This window comes from Lynx rufus, unplaced genomic scaffold, assembly GCF_022079265.1.
Source record: "Lynx rufus isolate CCGP_SWC_20201006 ecotype Redwood Valley unplaced genomic scaffold, mLynRuf1.p SCAF_14, whole genome shotgun sequence".
Taxonomy (NCBI): domain Eukaryota; kingdom Metazoa; phylum Chordata; class Mammalia; order Carnivora; family Felidae; genus Lynx; species Lynx rufus.
This window is the reverse complement of record NW_025814828.1, coordinates 10,505,357-10,526,600: the sequence shown is the minus strand read 5'-3', so window position 1 is coordinate 10,526,600 and position 21,244 is coordinate 10,505,357. Positions and strand designations below refer to the sequence as shown.

At 47.4% G+C, this 21,244-nt stretch overlaps 1 protein-coding gene across 2 annotated transcripts; it reads left to right on the top strand.

Annotated features, from left to right (window-relative positions):
* The first annotated feature begins 1,073 nt into the window (after window positions 1-1,073).
* On the top strand, window positions 1,074-20,504 carry GEMIN8 (gem nuclear organelle associated protein 8). 2 transcript variants are annotated; one of them, XM_047075914.1, is made up of 5 exons: window positions 1,074-1,182; window positions 5,096-5,178; window positions 9,010-9,054; window positions 9,623-10,061; window positions 19,983-20,504. In XM_047075914.1, the coding sequence occupies exons 3-5, from the start codon at window positions 9,043-9,045 to the stop codon at window positions 20,237-20,239; spliced, it is 708 nt and encodes a 235-aa protein (XP_046931870.1). In that variant the 5' UTR covers window positions 1,074-1,182; window positions 5,096-5,178; window positions 9,010-9,042; the 3' UTR covers window positions 20,240-20,504. The 2 variants fall into 2 exon arrangements, with proteins under 2 accessions (XP_046931870.1, XP_046931871.1); XM_047075915.1 differs by lacking the exon at window positions 1,074-1,182 and adding an exon at window positions 3,899-4,451.
* The last annotated feature ends 740 nt before the right edge of the window (window positions 20,505-21,244 follow it).

Genomic DNA, 21,244 nt, shown 5'->3' with positions numbered 1-21,244 from the left:
TACATTCTTTGTCTCATAATAAATCTTCAAAATCCACTGTGATCTACCCTTACGGCATACCTCACTTCAGACTACCACATTGCAAGCTCTCAACAGCCACGTGTGTCTAGTGACTTCGATGGACCGCGCAGATGTAGAATAATACCTCACACATAGTAGGCATCCAGTACCTATTCGTTAATCTTCCATACTGTGCGATTCTTCTGTGGTACAGGAATAACGTGGTAATAACATCCTCGCCACGGGCAGAGTCTCACTGACTGAGGTATCTCCTCTTATTAAGGTATTTATAGTTGTTTGGTTTTCACTTTTAAAAATAATTCTGTAATGAACATCTGGCTTAACGTCTGTTTTTCCTCGGAATCAATTCCCAGAAGTGAAAATTCCGGGACAAATTATTCCCCTTTTAGGGTTCTTGCCGTGGTTTTCCAAATTACCCCAGTGGGTTTTGCTCGGTTATTCATGAGTCTCCCTGAGATGCTAACAGGACAGGTGTCGCTGACAATGACTGTGATACAAATCAGGTTAATGTGTACTAATTCTGGTCTGGTATATAGCACCAGGCACTGGGCACGAGGGATTATTCGCATCTTATGGGCAAGAACCCGAGGCTCGGAAGATTAATAAGCTAAATGCTAGAATCGCAGTCAGACTAGACTTCGGTGGCTATTTCCAAAAGTTGGGCGCGTCCTCCTGGGCCACGACCTCTAGCCGTTCTAGTTTTTCAAAAAAGAGGAAAGGCTATCTAAGGACAGGAGTGGGGAGACGACGGAGCTGAGAGAAGGACGAAAAGCCGAAAGTCAAGGAAGTGGCGCGGGGACAAAGGGGGCGCAGAAACGACCCTCCCCTTCCGGCCCCGCCACACCTGTCGGCGCAGGTACAGCCGTCCCGCCCCCTGCCCGTCTCCAGCCATCCCGACGCTCCGCCCCGGGAGGCGGAGCCTCATCTCGCGACAGTTCCCCACGTGGCGTAGAACGCAGCGCGGACGTGGCGGCGGCGGCGGCGGCGGCGGCGGCGGCGGGCCCGGGACTTCCGGTGGCGCGCCCCACGTGATCCGCGCCGGAAGTGCATTTCTGGTCTCCCGGGCAACAGCCCCTCCCGCCCGCGCCCCTTCGGTCTCCTCACAGGAAATAGGTCCATGTTCGCCCACCGCCCGAGATCAGCAAGCTGCGAGCCCACGAGGTGACTCCGGGGACTACTGGGTTTCCTTTGGGGAGTGAGGGAGGAGCCTGGAGGCCCCGGAGCCTGGCTTCTTCTGATGCCGGGAGAGCCGAGGGCTTGGCTGTCCCGTTGTCGTAATTAGCAGCGACCCGCGGGGCCCGTGAGATTCCTAAATCATTGCCGGTTCAGTGGTGACAGAGAACCGGTTCCAGAGACTCAGCTCTGCCGCGCTTCGGAATCAGCGGAAGACTTTTAAGAATTCGGATGCCCGGGCCCCCATCCCAGACCATTCAAATTCGAGTGTCTAGAAGTGGGGCCCGGGCATCGGTGTTTCTAGTGAAGCTCGCCCACGTGATTCCGGGGTGCCGAGTAAATGTCTGGAAAGTGAATTCGGACTTGGGCCGTGCAGCCCAGGGCAGCCTCATCCTTGGAGGGATGTCCGGAATAGTGGCCCGTCCACTCAAAACTTGGCGTTTTCTTTCTTTTACCTCACACTTTGACCTCTGTGGGAAGTCCTAAAGTTTGGTGGAAGTTACCTGGAGAACATTTGGCACCGGTAGTCTTTAAAGGGCCTTATCGGTGAAAGGGGAGAATATCTTTGCCCACTTTTCTTCCTCAGTAGCTGAGTGGAGCTGAACCAGGGACCAACGAAGTAGCGTTTACCTCTGAAATCCTGGGAGTCCCTTAGCACAGATCACATGGTTCTGAACAGATAATTTTATCGTTTCCAGGAATGATTTTTAAAGTCGTTTCATAGGCTAGGTTCTGTATTCAGCTCTTTTGCACCTGAAGTCAGAACAACATTGCTCGAAAGTCTAGACTAAAGATTAATAACACTTCTGGGCTTATTCACTCACGGTTACCGTGATTTGTGCGGTGGAGATAACCTTTACCAATATGACGTCTATAATACAGTTTATAACAGCCCCCCCGGGGATGGCAATGCAAACAGATACCGTATATTTTTAAAGATCGTTGGTTAGTAACTTGGGATGGGTATAATCAAAGGCAGGTTCACAGTACGGAGTTCAGATCTCTGTTTGTTGCTGCCCTGGGAAAGTACACAAATGAAAGCTCCAGAGAGAAATTTTCATTCTAAAACTGTCAGACGGTGAAGGATTACTTTGTTTTTTAGGATCCAGCATTTAAGGGTGGGGTGAGATGAGCAGGATGGGGGGGGGGCGGAGTGAAATTGAACAATTACAGCCAGAGTGGAGGCTGGAGGGATTACAAACTCAGTGCAAAACTCTTGGAGCTCCTTCCCTCCGATAGGAAATCCAGCCATAGAACAGTTGGACAAGTGAGAAAACAGCATAACCGCCGTTGATCAAAGATCAGATGCAAATATTTTTGAAAACCTACTAATGTGGGGCGCCTGGGTGGCTCAGTCAGTTAAGTGTCCAGCTCTGGATTTCGGCTCAGGTCATGATCTCACGTGATTCGTGAGCTGGCGCTCCGTGTCCAACTCTGCGCTGACAGTACAGATACTGCTTGGGATCCTCTCTCTCTCTTTCTCTCTCTCTGCCCCTCCCCCTCATGTGCCTGCCGCACACACGAGCATGTGCTCTCTCTCTCAGAAAAAAGCCTAAAAGCATATTAAACATATTAATGTATTTAAACGTCTGCTTCCTGAAAAGATTTGGAACTTTACAATTATTTGAGTGACTACTCAGTTTCTTTAGGGAGGGAGGAGGAGGAGGAGGAGAGGCTATTATCAGGAAACAACAATCGCACCAGCATCCAAAGGCAGGGAAATACAGCTCTGGTTTTTATGCCAGAAGGCAAATAGGACATTTAAAAGAAAGAGCTTGCAGAATCCATGCCTACAAGTAATTGGTTAAACAAGTGGGGCATAGTCAGTGGCATATAAATTCAGAAAAGACAGCGATTAAATGGAATTACTGTGTATGTGTTTATACAAGTCAAGCTTGAAATAAAGCTCCTGAAATCTACTGGTGGTCTTAACCACTTTAAACTAGTCATGGCTTTTGCTGATATGCTCTGAACTGTGAGGGATACACTTGCAGTGTGGGGAACTTACCTGTTTCCCCGTTTGAGCTGTATTACTCTTCTTTCCTTCTTAGTTACCCCAGTTTTCAACACTCCTATTGGCTGTTGTGTTCATGAGTAAGAGAGTAACTTTGAGTGGCCTCATAGTTCACTTAAGATTCTGATGTTAGCCACGTGGGGATTTGGGGAACTTGCAAATCACTCACAAATCCATCACCCCGCTGACAAGTTAAACAATGCCATTTGTAGGTGGAATGTTATTTGTTTTCGTTTTTGTTGTTTAAAGAACGCCTAACTGCATCCTTTCAGTCTCTGTCCATCCCCGTGCTGCACCTTCCTTTGTGACATTACTTCTAACTGCATCACCCAGAAGAGAGGAAATTGGGGTTTGGGGTTGAAGGGTTGAGAAGGAAGTAAAACTTTTTTGGCACCCTCACCCATCAGTTTGAACGATAGTCGTTATAGACAGATGCGGGCTTTCTGAACTCAGTAGCATGTGCCCTTGTAGGAGGCCTGTGTGCGACCAAGACGAGCTTGGACTCCTGAGGGTGGGAGAAGGCCATTCAGTCTTGAGCCATCTTTTTGTTTGTTTGTTTGTTTGTTTAATGTTTGTTTATTTTTGAGAGAGAGAGTGTGAGCAGGGGAGGGGCAGAGAGAGAGAAGGAGACACAGAATCCGAAGCAGGCTCCAGGCTCCGAGCTGCCAGCGCAGAGCCTGACGCGGGGCTCGAACCCACGAACCGTGAGATGGTGACCAGAGCCAAAATTCGGCTGAGCCACTCAGGCATCCCTTCAGCCATCTTTGATGTCCACAATACCCGCAGGGACCATGCGAAGCCACAGGAGGGAGCCCACGAGGGCATCAAGGGATTGACATTGCCCTCAGGCAGCTGGGGGTGGGGGGCAGGAAGCAGTGCTGTCAGAAACTCTCCTTTTATTATCTTAGCTGAGGAAGTTCCTACTAGTACAAGCATTATTGGAAGATACCTTCTCTGAGAGGGTTATTACTGCATATCCAGAAATTCCTTAGAATCACACGACCCAATTTATGTCACTTACATTTCTCATTGTGCCTTCGTTTATTCTGCGCGGTCTCCAGCGGACTCCCTTCTACCCTGAAATAGGTATACCGGAGGCCTCAATTCAATCCGCCAGAGTATCTGGTTGGTTCAGAGAGCCACATCGCTGGGAGCCTTATCAGAAAGGTTTGACTCCAGGGCCTTTAGCCAGCATAACTTAATGATTGGCTCGATGGGTTTCGAAGCAAACAAATCAAAGCAGGTGAGTTTTCAGGTGTTTAATTTTCAGAATTCTTTTGGAAAAGGAGGCTAGAGAGGAAAATCCAGTTGCAGAGTGTACATTATCGTTTGGGGGGAATTTGTGTTTTTATTTTATTGGTTAGGATGACACCTCCCATATCCTGTATTTATAGGAACATAAATGTGCTGTTAAAAGAACATATGTGACATTACTACCTTTTGACAAAGCCGCATTACGTGTTTGTGGAGGTTCTTAATAACTTCACGGAAATCGTTGGATTTTTCTCATTGAAAACAACAAAGCTCTTGTCTGTTACCCTCCTGTATATCGACGCATTTGAAAATACAGCTCCTAAATCCATACATACGTACATCTCCAGGATAAGCATATTCATTGAAGAACGAGTGCATTTTCTAAGAAAAGCTGTATGGGAAAATCTACGGTTCGAGACCCAGGGCACGGCAGCGTTTCGTGAATGACCTCAGCGCTGTTTTTTCCCTTCCTCCTCTGGTGGCTGAGGACAGACCATGAATTCGGTCTCTGTACTCGCCTGGGCTCAGCTGGGTGGTGACTATGATGCCATTGTGCTCGCTGGGGAGGGCTGCGGGGTCGGTGGTACCGTGGAACCCGGCCTGCCCTGACATCGCCATTCTCTTTTCTTTCAGCTCCACCATCCCCTTAGGAGAAAAGCTGCTGTTCAGTCCAGGAAGACGTGTGCCATAAGAGAGTAGGAGACACTCCCAAAGAGGTGGGGAACGAAAGATAAAGGCAACTGAAAGGCATCTAAATCTGTGGCCATAAGCTTGCTTTTCTTTGGACAGGTGTTGCTGTCATGTCCAGAAATTCGTTTCAGGTTGGCTTTCCAGAAACCCAGGCATTTTGTTAGGTCCTTGAGTTCTCTGTGTGCAAAGGTAGCCAGTTTGAAAGAGTTCACAGGACCCGTTTTTAGAGAAGGTTCTCAACTTCCCTTCGGAACCAACTGATACACTTTTCAGGGAAGGCTGTGTATTCTTTCTTCCAAGGGAGAGACTCCGGGAACCTCCGGCTTCCCTTCCTTGGCTTGCTGTCTGGCCCGTGCCCGTGGCCAGGGTCTCCGCCAGAAAGCACGGCACTCCATGTGCATTCTAAGCCCTGTTGATCGCAGGAGTTTGTTCTTTTAATTAAGTCTTTAAATGTCTATATCGATCTTTAAGAAATGGTCCAGGTTCCTTATTTCGTCGTGGAGGCGAGTCTTTTGCTCCAGATAGTAGGAGCTGGTCACCAGGACTGCTGGTGGTCATCGTCACAGGTGTGTGGCTTACTAGTCTTCCTCCAAGCCTCCTCATTTACTAGGTGAGTGAGAATCCCAGAGTCCCTCCAGGGGCCGCTGAGCCGAGAACGAGCAGCAGTGAGGGTGCTCCACGTGCAAGAGCGGAGTCGATGTGGCTGCATGACATTCACAAACCACAGGGCCAGCGAGGGGTGGCCCGCAGCCTGCTCTTTGTACTGCCCGGGAGCTAAGAATGGGGTTTGCATTTTCAAAGGGTTGGGTTTGGGTTTTTGGTTTTTTTTTTTATCAGTTTTAAAAAGAATATGAAGAATGTGTGACAGAGACTGTATGTGGCCCACAAGCCCAAAATATTTACTATTTGACCCTTCACAGAAAAAAGTTGCAGGCGTAAAATACCAAGCGTCGTGTTGGCAAGAGCAAGCCAATGATTCTAAAGCTCCTTGCAAGCTGCTCCTCCTTTGGCCGTGTTTTCCTGTACTTTCTTTTATTTGATTTCTGGGAGTTTCCTTAATTTGTCAGACATTCTCAGGAACTGCTTTTAACTGAATATCTGAAGGATTTTAGGAATCTGAAAATACTGAAAATGTAAAAGAATCTATGAAACATAGGTTTTGGAATTTGAGGAGGGAGAGTGATAAGCTAAGGGTGAACGAGCGTACGCGCCCTCCAGCTCCAGGACTCAACTTGCCAGAGGACGGCAGCGGGTTTGACTGTAAGTGTCCCGGCGGCCAAAACGTTGTGGAAAGCACGGTCAGAATAAAAGTGGTGACAGAGTTGCCTCTCATAAAGCCATCTTGGACATTTTCAGAATACTGGCACTATTACTTTAAAACAAATTTTTTATGAATGTTTATTTATTATTCTTGGGAAAGACAGAGACAGAATGCAAGCTGGAGAGGGGCACAGAGAGCGGGAGACACAGAATCCGAGGCAGGCTCCAAGCTCCGAGCTGTCAGCATAGAGCCCGATGCGGGGCTCAAACTCATGACTGTGAGATCGTGACCTGAGCCGAAGTCAGATGCTTAACCGACTGAGCCATCCAGGTGCCCCTGGTCCTATTACTTTTAGAGCCAGGCTGGATTTTCCCACGTACAAATCAAAACGGGATTTCCTGAGGTCTGCTGTAGTGTTCAATCACAATAACCTTTCTTGCATATTTGAGGCTGTCACACTTCCCAGTTTGGGATAATTAATACTTCCGCTGATCTGGTTCTAAGTACATTTTTTGAGGCACAGAAGTCGGGATTCAAAACTCTTCATTTCCAGAAGACACGCAGATGCCTCCTAGATTTTTCAAATTTAATTCCTATGCTACTTGTTAATCTCTAAAACAAATTTGCTGAAGACACACGTGGAGTTCACTGCAATGGCATTACGTGCTGCGGGCTCTCGGGAAAGTGTTCAGATTTCAGTGAGCTAAATATGAAACCCAGCTGGAAGGAATTAGCCACTCACAGGCTGCACCTTACAGCTTGGCACTCCAGCGATTTCCACTGTGATTTCATTTGTGTCAGTGCCACTTCTCTGTGTGGTTAACCCCTTCGTTGTATCGGCTTTTATATTTCTTCAGTAGCTTGTAAAGCACGCGGGAGTTAGCCAGCTTTTCAGATAAGTGCTCATGTTTTAAACCTTCAGTTATTTATTTATGTCTTAAACCTTTACGGTTTTAAAGTAACGTGGACTTAATGTACACTTATATTTTCACTGCATTGGTTAGCTTTCTCCCAGTTTACACGCACTGCATGTGTGTGTATTCCTGAGTTCAGAACAGGGAACAGGAAGTGCAGGCTATGTTCATGATGAATTTACAGAAGATCGTGTCAACCCTCTTAGAAATCGCCTGTTTGAAAGCTTAGTGTATTTAAAAAAGTGAATGGTTCTCTTCAGGCCAGATCTTAAAAGATAGGGTTAATGTAACATCTCAATTTTCCACATTGACCATAGCAAAACATTTGATAGAGATTACAAAAGAAGTCAAGTTTATTACTTAAGGCTTAGAGATTTTTAAATTCCACCCTCTAATTAAGTGAAGGAGGAAAAACAGGCCTCCTTCAGTATCTGATGTCCCAGAGTTTCGAAACCCAAGTGCTGTTTGCCCAGCATTGCGTTGTTAGTGATTTCCTGTCACAGATGCTTAAATTCTCATGCATTTTAGGATATTATTTCTGTTTTGTTTTTTTGTTTTTTTTTGTTTTTGGCATTTATTCCTTTTTTGAGAAACAGTGTGAGCGGGGGAAGGACAGAGAGAGAGGGAGACACAGAATCCGAAGCAGGCTCCAGGCTCTGAAATGTCAGCACAGAGCCTGACGCCGGGGCTTGGACTCACGAACTGTGGGATCGTGACCTGAGCCGAAGCCGGACGCCTAACCGGAAGCCTAACCGACTGAGCTACCCGGGCACCGCCCCCTCTTTTTTTATTTAAATACATTCTCATGCATGCTGGCATTTTAGTAGCTCTGAACTCTTGAACAGGAATGGAAAAAAATAACTGTTTTAAATCGGTTCTAAAAGGTACAGCTGCAGATTAAACTTTACCTTTAGGTATCCTCTGCCACATCAGTAAATCAGAAGCAGTTGGGAAGGGGCAAAAGCAGTAAATCCTGGCAGAGCAAGGCTGTTGAGCAAAGGCATTCTGTGCAGTCACTTGCTGGAGGGTCTCATGGAACAGTTGCTGCTACAAAAACAGGCACAGTGGCCAGGCAGGGACAGTGTGGTGTCACACCACACTGAGAGATGCTTGTCACAATCGAAACCGAATCAAGGCTCATCTGGGGGCTTAAAGCCCAGGGCCCAACCCACACTGGAGAGAGATCTCATTTGGAGAGGCTTCTCCAAGTCCCAGGTCAGAGGCAAGAGCCAACGGTGGTTTCCAGGGAGTTGGCGAGAGGTATTCTGTCCAAACTGTGGGATCATCTAGGGTTAATTTAAACAGGCATCGGCATGAGTTAAGGATTAGGAAATGAAGTCAGTAATAGTTACGTGTTGTTAATTCATGTTCTATATTGATGTTTTTTGTATATGCACTGGCTGTGAACTATATGGTTCTCTCCAGTCTTTCAGCGGGTAACCAAATGTTTGAAAAATGCAGTGTCTTTTGAGCTACTTAATCGGACCTAAGGGGAGCCCTCCTTTTCAGCCCACAAGGCCATAACCCACGTGCCGGGGCCCCATAGTGTGTGTTGCGGTAAGATGAGGCACAGTACTGAGAAGAGGCAGCCTCTGAGGGGCTGCTTTACAAACCATGAAATAGCCACGAATATCTCCCACGTGTACTGACCACACGTTTGAACTGTGTTTGTTCTTTCCTAGATTCAGTGCCCATTTGGTCTTCCACCATCACAGATGGCAGCAATGGTAAGGTTTTGTTTTGTTTAACTCATAAAGAAAAGGGTACACTTTAGTCTTTAGAGTCTTGGTGTTCTCAGTCTATGAAGGAGAAGACCAAAGAAACAAATACAGCGGAAAACTCGAAGGCACCATTGGATGGGCTGCTAGACCTCTTTTGTCCGGGCACCGAGGAGTGAGCCAGGCTGGCAGGTGTTTAGGGAGCAGAGAGGGAAGGACCGGAGAAGGTCCTGCTCGTTAGTGCGTGCGGTTGGTGGAACCCGTCGCTTACTTACAGTGGGTAGAGAGGGCCAAGATGGTTGACGTCCTCATCTCTCCCTGCGTCTTATCTAATGGTGATAATTAGTAGCCTCTGTCCCCACTTTATCATGGCCGTAACCTTAAACTCATTGTCCCGTGCGCACGTGAGAGCACGTGTGCATACACTTGGTGTCTCCTGTGGGCGTGGGCCATCCTGCGTCCTCTGGTGCAAGAGTGGCACCAGAGTAGATGCAGAGTAGGTATTTAGTAGACACCCGGTGGATACTTGTGGTTTAGTCAAACATTCGACGGTTCTCCACCTCCCTTTATTTCGCAGGCAGCAGCCTGGAAAACTACGGAGCCTTGGTCTTCTCATCCCGTATACGCAAGATACTGGCGACACTACCATCAGGCGATGGCCTGGATGCGAAGCCACCATAATGCCTACAGGAAGGCCGTGGAGTCTTACCTCACCGGCCCGTGGTTCTTCCCTCCTGCGTCTCTCCCCAGAAGCTCTTACGCTGACAAGGCCGGGTCTCCTTGGCCCTCTCGTGACCGCCCTCCGGCCCCCCCGGACTCGCGCCGCAGCCACTCACATACTAGAAGGTCCGGGCAGCGTTCGCGGGCCTGCGCGACAGAAAAGCGGGCTCGGCCCGCAGAGGAGGAGGCGGACAGCGAGTCGGACGGGGGCGTGGAGTGCGACCTGAGCAACATGGAGATCACCGAGGAGCTGCGCCAGTACTTCGCAGAGACCGAGCGGCACCGGGAGGAGCGACGTAAGTGTGCGCCTGGCCCCGCGTGCTTCCTTCCACGCCCTGCCTTTTGCGTGGTCTTCTGCCCTGGGTGTTATTTTGTAAGTTCCTGCTATTCCGCATCCAGTCCCGCCTCAGCTCTGTTACTCCGAGGAGGCGTTTTAATATAGGACTTTTTAGGGGCACCCGGTGGCTCAGTAGGTTAAGTGTCCGACTCTTGATTTCAGCCCAGGTCATGATCGCACAGTTTGTGAGATCAAGCCCCTTCATCAGGCTCCAAGCTGAGCGGGAGACTTCTTAAGATTCTCCCGCTCGCTCGCTCGCTGTCTCTCTCTCTCTCAAATAAAAAAAAAAAGTATACCCAAACAAGTATTTTTAAAACACTACTTTCTATTTTACATAAAATACATTTCTTTCCTTCATCTTCAGAAATAAATTTTACCTTTTAGACAAAATACATACGAAATAACCATTACTCTAATTGGAAAGTATACAACGATGAAGGAGAGGAGGTGTTCAAGCATGTCCACATTTGGTTGGAATGCTCTTTTTTACAGCTCTTTGAAAAGAAAATATGATGGATATGGGATTTCTTTCTTTGTCTTTACCAGAGAGTAGAATAAGGTGTTTTTCTCACCAAAGGTTGACACTTTTATGATAGAAGTTCTAATTAAGGGTGGCTGCAAACCCCAGTCATCTAAAAGGCCGTTTAGAATTATCTGCTGATTTAAAGTAAACTCAGTACATAGTTATTCAATAGAAAATAGATGCGAGTGTAATGAAGATACAGTAACAAAGTGTGTCTTTCCGGCATAAACAGCTCAGGCACAGAAATGGCCATGAACCGCCCCCGTCCCTCTCACCTTGGTCAGGTAGGGGTCTAGGTAAGTTAAACAAAATGTCACGGGAGTTACCTGCTAAGTCGTGCCTGGTGCTTAATATTGTTTTGAATGAATGAATGAATGAATGAATGAGGTGTTTCAGTATTAATTATGAGCCTTAAATCAGAGGTTTTCAAATATCCCACAGAATGCTAAACTTGCTGTGCTTGTGTGGGACATTCTACAAAGTGAGTGAGGCTTTGAATCATTTATAAACTTGATGAACTTCATACCTTGTTTTATATTATTCCTAAATCTGCGGAGTTTACTTTAAACCTCCAGATTATACTACTATCATCACTATTATGGGTTGACTTGTGTTCCCTAAAAAAAAAAAAAAAAAAGATTGGTTGGAGTCCTAACCTCCCCCGACGCCACCCCACCTCAGGATGTGACCTTCTTTGGACATAGGGTCTTTACAGAGGTGATCAAGTGAAAATGAGGTCTTTAGGGTGGCCCTGATCCACTTATGACTGGGTCCTTATTAAAAGGGAGGCATTCGGACACAGAGATACACATGCACCCCAAGAGAAGGCCATGTGAAGACAGGAGCTCTGCCACTGGAAGCTAGGAGAAAGGCCTAGAATGGATCTTCCCTAGCGCCTTCAGAGGGGTCATAGCCCTGCCCACACCTTAATCTCAGATTTCTAGCGTCCAGATCTGTGAGACGAGAAATTTCTGTCATTCCAAGCCACCTGTTTGCAGTGCTTTGTTAGTTACAGCAGCCCTAGGGAACTAATACAGCCCCCCTGCCTCTGTGAGAATTTTCTTCTGCGAGGGGACATGAAGTGAAGGGCACAGGTCTCACCATCTCTATGAAGAAACTGGTACATATCTGTTTTACTGTGATCTAGATAGCAGACCGATAAAAAAGGGAATGTTATAAAAACCCGTACAACCTTCATCTTTAACCTGACATTGGACAGGGCAAGCGGTAGCAGAACCGCTCAAATTATGGGGCCCTGCCCACCTCCGCCACTTGTCCATCGGAGGGCTTGCCTTGCGGGTCACCTGCCCTAACCAGTCTGTCCCTCAGTCCCCTCACCCGGGAGGTGGAGATCCTCATTAATGGAGTGGTAGTTATGAAGGTTAAATGAGATTTAAAAAAAATACTAAAAATAATTTAAAAATAATGGGACAATAAAAGAAAAGTTCTAGAGCTGTGCTTGGTACGAAGTCATCGCCCGGGAAATGTTAGTCGTTATGGTTAGTTGCTAATAACTCATCCTTGAATGTGGATCTTTAACCATATACTGATTTTACTGTGATGCTCTCTGTGTTGATTAGTGCTTGATTGAGATTCTGCACATTTTTAAAAAAAAATTTTTTTTAACATTTTTTATTTTATTTCTGAGAGAGACAGAGACAGAGTGTGAGCTGGGCAGGGGCAGAGAGAGAGGGAGACACAGAATCCAAAGCAGGTTCCAGGCTCTGAGCTGTCAGCACAGAGCCTGATGCAGGGCTCGAACCCACGAACCATGAGATCATGACCTGAGCTGAAGTCGGCTGCTTAACCGACTGAGCCACCCAGGTGCCCCAAGATTCTGCATATTTTTAATAAAAGATGTTTTGTGGCTTCAAAAGTCATATTTCTACCCTGCACTTTTCAAAATTCTTAAATTGGTTTAGAATATTTAAAAAGCAAAAGAATTCAAGTCTTGATGTCTGTCCAGTCTAGTCGTTCATACCGTTTTCATCAAAGTAGGCATTAATACAACTTTTAGTGCATTTCAAGGACATTCTTGCTTGATGTAACTTACTATAGTAAAATACGAGGAAAAAGGAATGCACTTCCGTATTACTAATAACAACGCTGAACACACAGAGCTGCTCTTTGTGCTTTTTACATGTGTAGCTGTAGCATGATTGAAAACTACTTGCCATAGCGTCTCTGCCATGCTTTTATGCCCTCTGGGGTGCCCTGAAGATATTATCAGGCCTTCGGAAGACCTGGAGATTGTCTGGCATGGGCGGGAACACGCTGCAGTGTCAGAGTCTAATCTGACTGCTAAAGATTTAGAAGCTGCCGGGGCCCGACCCTGCACCAGCGCAAGTATCGGGCATGATTCTTTTCGCCAGCGCTTCTGGTGGTGTGTAGGATGAACACGTGTTCCTTCAAGCAGTAACAAAGGATTGAATTCAAATGTAAGTAATGTCAATGCCCACAGTGCTTTCCAACCCATTACCTCCCTCCACTAGAAATGTTCGTGGAAGTTTAGTTATATACACGGTTGGGATGTGTTTTAACAGCGATTAGGGACCTGAGTAGTGTGAATGCTTGGTTACAGTTGTTTTGCTTTGCTCTTTTGAACCACTAGAAGCTACTCGTTCAATAAAGGCTAATTCAGCTTTGAATACGGATCATCTAGAGAGAACAGAATTTTATGAAATAGCACTAGCAGGAAAAAGCATAGGTAAACTTGAAAGACTTTGTTTTTCAGTAGTATTCACCTCCACGAGAACATGTATGTTCTATCATTCATCATCGTCATCTGAGTCTTATTTAATATTTTCTTAGAATAAAATCCTTCCTACTGGAGAGCATGTTCTTGTTTGTGATGACTGCTCTTCCACATAATCTCTAACATATTTTAATGGTAACCAAAAAATTAGGATAAATAAAGAACTGTGCAGTGGGAACAGACATACTTTTGATTGTTAGATGTCATTTCCTAACGAGATACTTCCGTTATTCAAAACTTCAATGATAACAATGCTTATGGGAAAGTAGACAGTTGTGGAGTTTGGAAGGTCAGCTGTGTTTCCAATTATTTCTTAGGAAAAAAATGCTTATTGTTAGGTTAAGAAAAGTATCCCGTTGAAGTCATAAATAACTACCAATTGAGACTGCAAGGCTATAGTCCTAATACTTCGAAGGAGAATGCGGGAATGTTATTCCCAGTGGGGGGAGACAGCCCTCTGACACAAACACGGCCCCTGTTGTCTCGGGCTTGAGCCTACCAGCTCTTATCCCCTGTGTTTTCTGGGTAGCTGCTGGGTCAAAACCGAGACACGTTCAGAAGGAGCTTACACTCAGTTGAGAAGAGGAGACGAAATCAAACTAAAACTGATTCCTAGAAGAGCTGTCTGTGTGTGGTCCACAGGCACTTTGGCAGTGATGGGGTAGAGCCAGTGAAGTCAGCTGTCAGAGAAGCTTCGGGGGAAGTGGTGGAAAATAGAGCGTGCGCTAGGCTTTGAGGGATGGGGTCAGCTGGGATGGTGAGAGGAAGAAAGGGGGATACATCCACTCCCCTCTTAGCACAGCAGGTGCTCTTCTGACCACAGGGCCAGGTGCTTTTAGACACCTGCCGGGAGACCTCTGCTCCGTGTTGGGTCCACCGAAGCTGGAAGGTTCAGACACCAGTTTTCGTCCCGAACCTTCAGTCAGCTGGAACCCCATCCTGGTCGCCCTCAGTCGACCCTTCTGTGGAAAACCGGGAGCGTATGGCGAAACGTACAGCCCAGGATTTAGCGAGCTGCTGTGCTTTAGTGGATGAGATTAAAGTGTGGAACCACACCGACTGAGCACCGTACCGCAGAAAAGTAGAAGGGAGGGACGGAAATGCACTTTTATCGTAAAAGTGAAAATGGTAATCATTCACTGACTTCATTTGTCACGGAGAGAGGGATGTGAGGCGAGGGTGCAGACCCATCAGAAACGGCTCCAGGTCTGCTGGCAAGCACCTGTGTTCCGGGCGTGTTGCTGACAAGCCAGAAATGAGTCATTCATGACATAAATCAAGTCTGTGCTTTCGTGCACTTGTGCTAAAATCATTAATTCTGGCAGCATAGCAGAGAGTACAACCAGAAAGCCTTGCTTATCCCAGAAAACTGAGGAAAAATAACATTCTCCCACACTCATCTTAGTGCTTTGTCCTCCAAAATGTTCTGCCTTTGGGCTAATTATCTGTGGAATACTGAATGGATGTTTTCCTGTGTCCGGTCTTCTAAAATCTAAGTCCCTTCTCATGATTTTGTTTTCCTTTGTAGACTAAGTCCACATTGGCTAACCTCATGCGAATTTACAGATTGAGGGGGACGAATTTACATCATGCGAATTTACAGATTGATATCCTGAACCCAGATGGGATCCAGTAGCGTTTCTCCTTAACAGGATGTTACCGTTTTTCTTGTTTGAACCCTCTGTGTGTATTAACCGTGATATTCGTTTACTGGGACTGCTGTAACCAGTTACCATACATTGGGTGGCTTAAAGCAACAGAAATTTATTCTCACAGTTCTGGAAGCTAGAAGTCTGAAACCAAGGCGTTAGCAGAACCACACTCCCTCCAGAAGTTTCTGGGACTTTGCTTCTTCCAGCTCTGGTAGCTCCTGGCATTCACTGGCTTGTGGGAGCATAGTTCAACTACCTCCATGTTTACGTGGTTTCCCCCCATGTCTCTGTGTGTCCTTCTCTGTCTCTCATAAGGACACTTTCATTGGGTTTAGGGTCCGCGCTAATCCAGTACGATCCCATCTTGAGCCTCAATTATATCTGCAAAGACCTTATTTCCAAAGAAGGTCATATTCTCAGGTTCCTTGTAGGTGTGAATTTGGAGGGGATGCTGTTTAGCCCACTATAACCCTGTTTTAAAGCTGGAATCTAGACAGATGCTCTGATTTCTATTCAAACAAATTCCCATGGCTGAACAGCCTCTAAGGAAAAAGCACTGGGTAACATGCAGTCTCACAGCTGTTTCTAGGAAAAAAACGACTAACTTCTCCACGACAAGGCACCTGTTCAGTTATGTCTGAAGTGTGATGTTCTGCTTCCGTCAGATGATTCTCCATCTGGTTGAGCCCTCACCTTGTTTTGACAGGAAGAAAAACTGCTAGTGACTGAGAATCCTTTCTTTCATAGGGAGGGAGGAAGGAAGCAATAAATAAAAACAGAATGAGCGATGCCTTCAGACGCGTATATTCCATTCTAAGGTTTGCTCGGCCCCCAAAGTCTGTGAACACTAAAGTACTTGCAGATGCTAGCTGGGCCTTCCAGTGTCTGGCCCCTCTCAGTGCATTTGGTTTTAAGCAGACTGATTTTCACATTGGTAGTCTAGACTTAGGACTTTTTTTTTTTTTTTTGTAATCATTTAACTAAGTAGAGGCACAGGGACTCAGATGTAAAGGAACAAGATCAGACCCCAACTCATTGGTGCCCCTGTCTCCCCCCGCCTCTGCCATGGAGACTCTGAGGAACCTCCGGGAGAGGGGCTCTGTCCAGCTGAGATTTGAGCATCCGTTTCTCTGTCCCTGGGTTGTCATCATTTTTCTTTAACAGAATCTGGAAGAAATAGCTGTTAACAAAAAATACTGTATGGCCTGTGTCCAGGCTTTCTCTCAGCAGTCATTTCCTGAGCACCTACCTTGTGTCAGGCGTTGTGTCCTCCCAGGGCTAGGAATGGGGATGTGTGTGAAGGCGACAGTGTCCTTTCCCCAGATGCGACTCCCACGGGCAGATTTTGGCACTAGCCGGTCAGTGGAGGGGACAGGCTTCCCACCCCTTGGGTCTATGTTGTAGGGCAACTGCCCGCCATGCCGGAAACCGGGAAAGCTCTGAGCCTCTTGTGAGGCAGAGAGGCGACAAGGCCTGAGCCTCAAATTTTCATAAGGAAAGCTGAACGGGAAAGAGGTACACGTAGAGAATTGAGAATGGCTGTGCTTTCTATTCTTTTACACTGTATGAGCTTCATTAACTGAAACCCTGTGATGGTGACCCATGAGCACATGCCAAGTGTGAACTGGGGAAGTTGCACTGGCTATGTTGATTTGGCGGCTGCGGTCAGTTCGGATTAACAGTGTTTCATCTACAGATGTCAACGATAAGAGAAAACATCTCGATGTAGAATTGTTCTACTGATTTACTATCTGTAAGATAGTTTTGGTCAGAAGAGAAGCACAAAGGACCATAATTGGAACCACGTTCAGTTGTAAGGAAAAGAGAAAGATGCAAAAGTAGGAAGGTGAAATTCACATGTCCTAGCGGCAGAGAGCAACGCTTGCTAAGAGAGCGAGGATCCTGGTGTTAATTAAATGATTAAATGTTGATTAAATGCGGGGGGGCGCCTGGGTGGCTCAGTCGGTTGAGCCTCCGACTTCGGCTCAGGTCATGATCTCATGGTTTGTGGGTTCGAGCCCCACATCGGGCTCTCTGCTGACAGCTCAGAGCCTGCAGCCTGCTTTGGATTCTGTGTCTCCTCCTCTCTCTGCCCCTCCCCCACTCGCACACTGTCTCTTTCTCTCTCTCAAAAATAAGTAAACGCTAAAAAAAAAAAAAAAAACTTATAAATGTGGGGCGCCTGGGTGGCTCGGTTAAGCGTCCAACTTCAGCTCAGGTCATGATCTCACGGTTCGTGAGTTTGAGCCCCACGTTGGGCTCCGTGCTGTCAGTGCAAAGCCCGCTTCAGATCCTCTGTCTCTGCCCCTCCCTCACTTGTGCCCTCTCCCTCTCAAACATAAATAAAAACATTTAAAAAAATTCTAAACGCAAAGACTCTGATTTAGACAGGAAGTTGAACATCTGTTGTGTCACTAGATCTGTCAGGAAAGCTGATTACAGTCCTGGGACAAATCGGAAAGTAAAAGGACTGTGGCCTGGGAATCTCTGTCCTCTAGATGCACAGGCTCTGGGGCCCCCACAGCACCCCCCCCCCCACGGGATTGTTTGCTCTGGGCCTACAACGAAACAAGCTCAAGGATTGGTAACTCACCCAAGGCTCCCATAGGTAGCAGAGGGAATCTGTTGTCCTTGGCTAATGTGGAAATGCCACACGTTCAGAAGCACAGTCCTTGGAGGGCAGGACTAAACACCCGTGAGAGCTGAACACTTACATCCTAATGTTTCAGACTTGACAGAAAGACCAAAACTGAGAAGCAAATGCTTACTGACCTCCCACTCATGTGCACATTACGCCAATATTTCGGTTTAGTTCTGCACTTCACAGTAAGACAATGGCATCTCTTTTCTGTGGATAAGGTAACAGTTACTTACGTTGCATTTACTTCCTTGAGGGTCATCTGGCATCTGCGTAGATTACCTCCTCGTATAAGAAATAAACCGCAGAGGGGCGCCTGGGTGGCTCAGTCGGTTAAGTGTCCGACTTCAGCTCAGGTCATGATCTCACGGTCTGTGAGTTCGAGCCCCACGTCGGGCTCTGTGCTGACAGCTCAGAGCCTGGAGCCCATTTCAGATTCTGTGTCTACCTCTCTCTCTGCCCCTCCCCTGTTCATGCTGTGTCTCTGTCTCAAAAATAAATAAACGTTTAAAAAAAAAAAGAAAGAAAGAAACCGCAGATGTGCTACGTCAGAAGTGACTGTCTGCATTTTATGGTGTTTCCAAGTTTCCAGAACTCCTTCTCCCCAGCTCCAGGGTGATGTTTATGAAGAACGGGCTTAGGAGTGTGACTGCCTAGCCACAGATATATCTTGCTGCTCACTTTTGGGTTCCCTCCTATATACTAAGGTTTTATTCTGCTACTTTTTTTTTTTTAACAAGGAAAGAATGATTTATATCATTTATCCCCTACAACTATCTTCACTCCTTATTCAGTAGCATTTGTCTTGGTAGCAGTAGTAGCTACAGATGGGTGCCTTCTACTGTCTGTTTCTCTGTTCTCGACAGTTGCTTACAAAAATGTGTCGGTGGGCCAAATGTTACCATACGCATCATTGTTTCATTGATGTGTTTTTATTATTTCTGTTTACATAAGAATAACAGTTCTGAGGGGCGCCTGGGTGGTGCAGTCGGTTAAGCGCCCGACTTCAGCCAGGTCACGATCTCGCGGTCCGTGAGTTCGAGCCCCGCGTCAGGCTCTGGGCTGATGGCTCAGAGCCTGGAGCCTGTTTCCGATTCTGTGTCTCCCTCTCTCTCTGCCCCTCCCCCGTTCATGCTCTGTCTCTCTCTGTCCCAAAAATAAATAAACGTTGAAAAAAAAATTAAAAAAAAAAAAAAGAATAACAGTTCTGATATTAGGACTCATTTTAGTAAAAATAGAGGGGAGAGTATAATTTAATTTCTTACTTTACAAGAATCCAGTTAAATTAGTAGGACCAGGGGCACCTGGGTGGCACAGTCAGTGAAACATCTGGCTCCTGATTTCCGCTCAGGTCATGGTCTCATGGTTCATGAGTTCGAGTCCCGCATCCTGCTCTGCACTGTCCATGCAGAGCCTGCTTGGGATTCTCTCTCCCTCTCTCTCTGCCTTCCCCACTCCCAACTCATACTCTCTTGTTGCGAGCGCACTCTTGGTCTTAAAAGATAGGAAGGTAGGAGAGGTGGGAGGGAGAGAGAGAGAAAGAAAAGAAAGAATCAGTAGGGTTAAAAGCAGATCCCTTTATCACTTGAAATTTGGCCTAAACCTGTGAAGTGGAAAGTCAAATCCCATACCGAGGCGGTCCCCGCGCTGTTGCACATCTGTGAATACAGCAGGAAGATTAGACGTCCGGTCTCCCTTCCGTTGGCAGAATTGCCCTTGATTGGCCCGGTTGCCTCGAGCAAGCGCTGAGTCGTTTGACTTCATTGCCTGATGTGCCCTGTGCTTCGGACGGTGTGAAGGATCGCGGATCGTCGCTGCGATTCTGTGGTTACCAGCACTTGCTCTTTTGCGGTTTGCCTAAAATCCGTACTTTTTTCCCCCAGCGCCTCCTTTGTGGGCGGAAGTACTACTTCTTGCAGCCCTGGACTTGCCAGAAAGCACTTCACTTCCCTGCTGGCCTGGGGGAGTGGGAAACCAGGCAAGCTGCACCAGCCGGTCCTAGCTGGCCGGGGTGTGGGCAGGCCTCGAACGTGACAGAGAGAGAGAGAGAGAGAGAGAGAGAGAGAGAGAGAGCTGGATCTTCCGGGCTCCGTGCAGAGGTTTGATGGTGTCGGGTGACATGTTTCCCGGCGGCTTTTTGCCGTTTCCGGCAGCATCTGCCTCCCGGGCGAGCGGGCGAGCGACCAATGCGTTCCCCTAACCACGGGGGTGACGGTGTGCGGGCGCCGCCTCGGCCTATGGACGGCTCGGCGGGCGCAGGCCGCGGGGCGTCCCCGAGCTCACCCCGGTCCCCCGTGTCCCTTCCTTCTCAGGGCGGCAGCAGCAGCTGGACGCCCAGCGCCTGGACGACTACGTGAACGCCGACCACGGCCTGTACTACGGCACCCGGCGCTCGGTGGAGCCCCCCTCCGAGAGGCCCGGCGAGCGGCGCCAGGCCGAGATGAAGCGCCTGTACGGGGACAGCGCCGCCAAGATCCAGGCCATGGAGGCCGCCGTGCAGCTGAGCTTCGACAAGCACTGTGACAGGAAGCAGCCCAAATACTGGCCGGTCATTCCGCTCAAGTTCTGAGCCCGGGGCGCAGCGTGCCCAGCCATCACCCCCTTCCCCTCCCGCGCATCTTCTCAGGGAAATGTCTCTCAGCCCGAGAAAAAGGCATGTTCACCAAAGTCCCAGGGGGCCCACCACAGGGGTAACACGTCGGCCGCTTGAAGTCGGCGAGACGGATACTGTCGCCAACATGAAAGATTTTCTTTTGGCCTAAAGTGATGATTTCATGTAGATTATACTTGGTTTTGAGGTTAATATTCGGTTCATTAAAGTCCTCTTTTTGCCACTGCCTAGTGTTTTTTGGTTTTTGGTTTGGTTGGGGTTTTTTTTGGTTTTTTTTGTTTTTGGTTTTGTTTTTTTGCCTTTTTCCATTTTCTTCTGTCCTTCTCTCCTTAACCCAACTGAACTTCAACACAGATGCCTTAAATGGGTCAGACGTCCTCCCCTGCTCGAGCTCCCGTTAGCCCCCACTGAAAATGATACAGCGGGACAGATCGCGCTTCTGGCCAACGTGGAGGTCAGCGGGCGTGTTCCGTAAAGGACCAGAGAGTTAACGCTTCCGGCTTTGCAGGCCACTGCTTGGCAACTACTCGGTTGTGCCCTTGCAGCATGAGAGCAGCTATAGACGGTAAGTAAACAAATGGGTGTAGGTGTGTTCCAATAAAACCTCATTTATAAAAACGGGCCTCGGGCCAGATTTGGCCTGTGTCCGGTAGTTTGGCGACCCCTGCTCTAATGGAATGAGAATACCTCTCTGACCTCTGGTTATCTCATCTCTACAGAGCTTGAATGTCACCCAGAATTGACAGCAAAGAACAATAATCCCCAAACCTGCTCACCTCTGCAGATCCTGTGTTGCAGAAGAAGTGTCATTGAGCTCTTACTACGTATAGCAAATACTGCTTTGAGAAGAGAATACATTTCTGAGGACGAAAATCTAAAAATTGATGGAACGGTCCGTTTATAAACGCCAGCTGCCTTTTCAATAAGTTATTACAGTGCGTTGCCTGGGTGAGCCCATGTTGA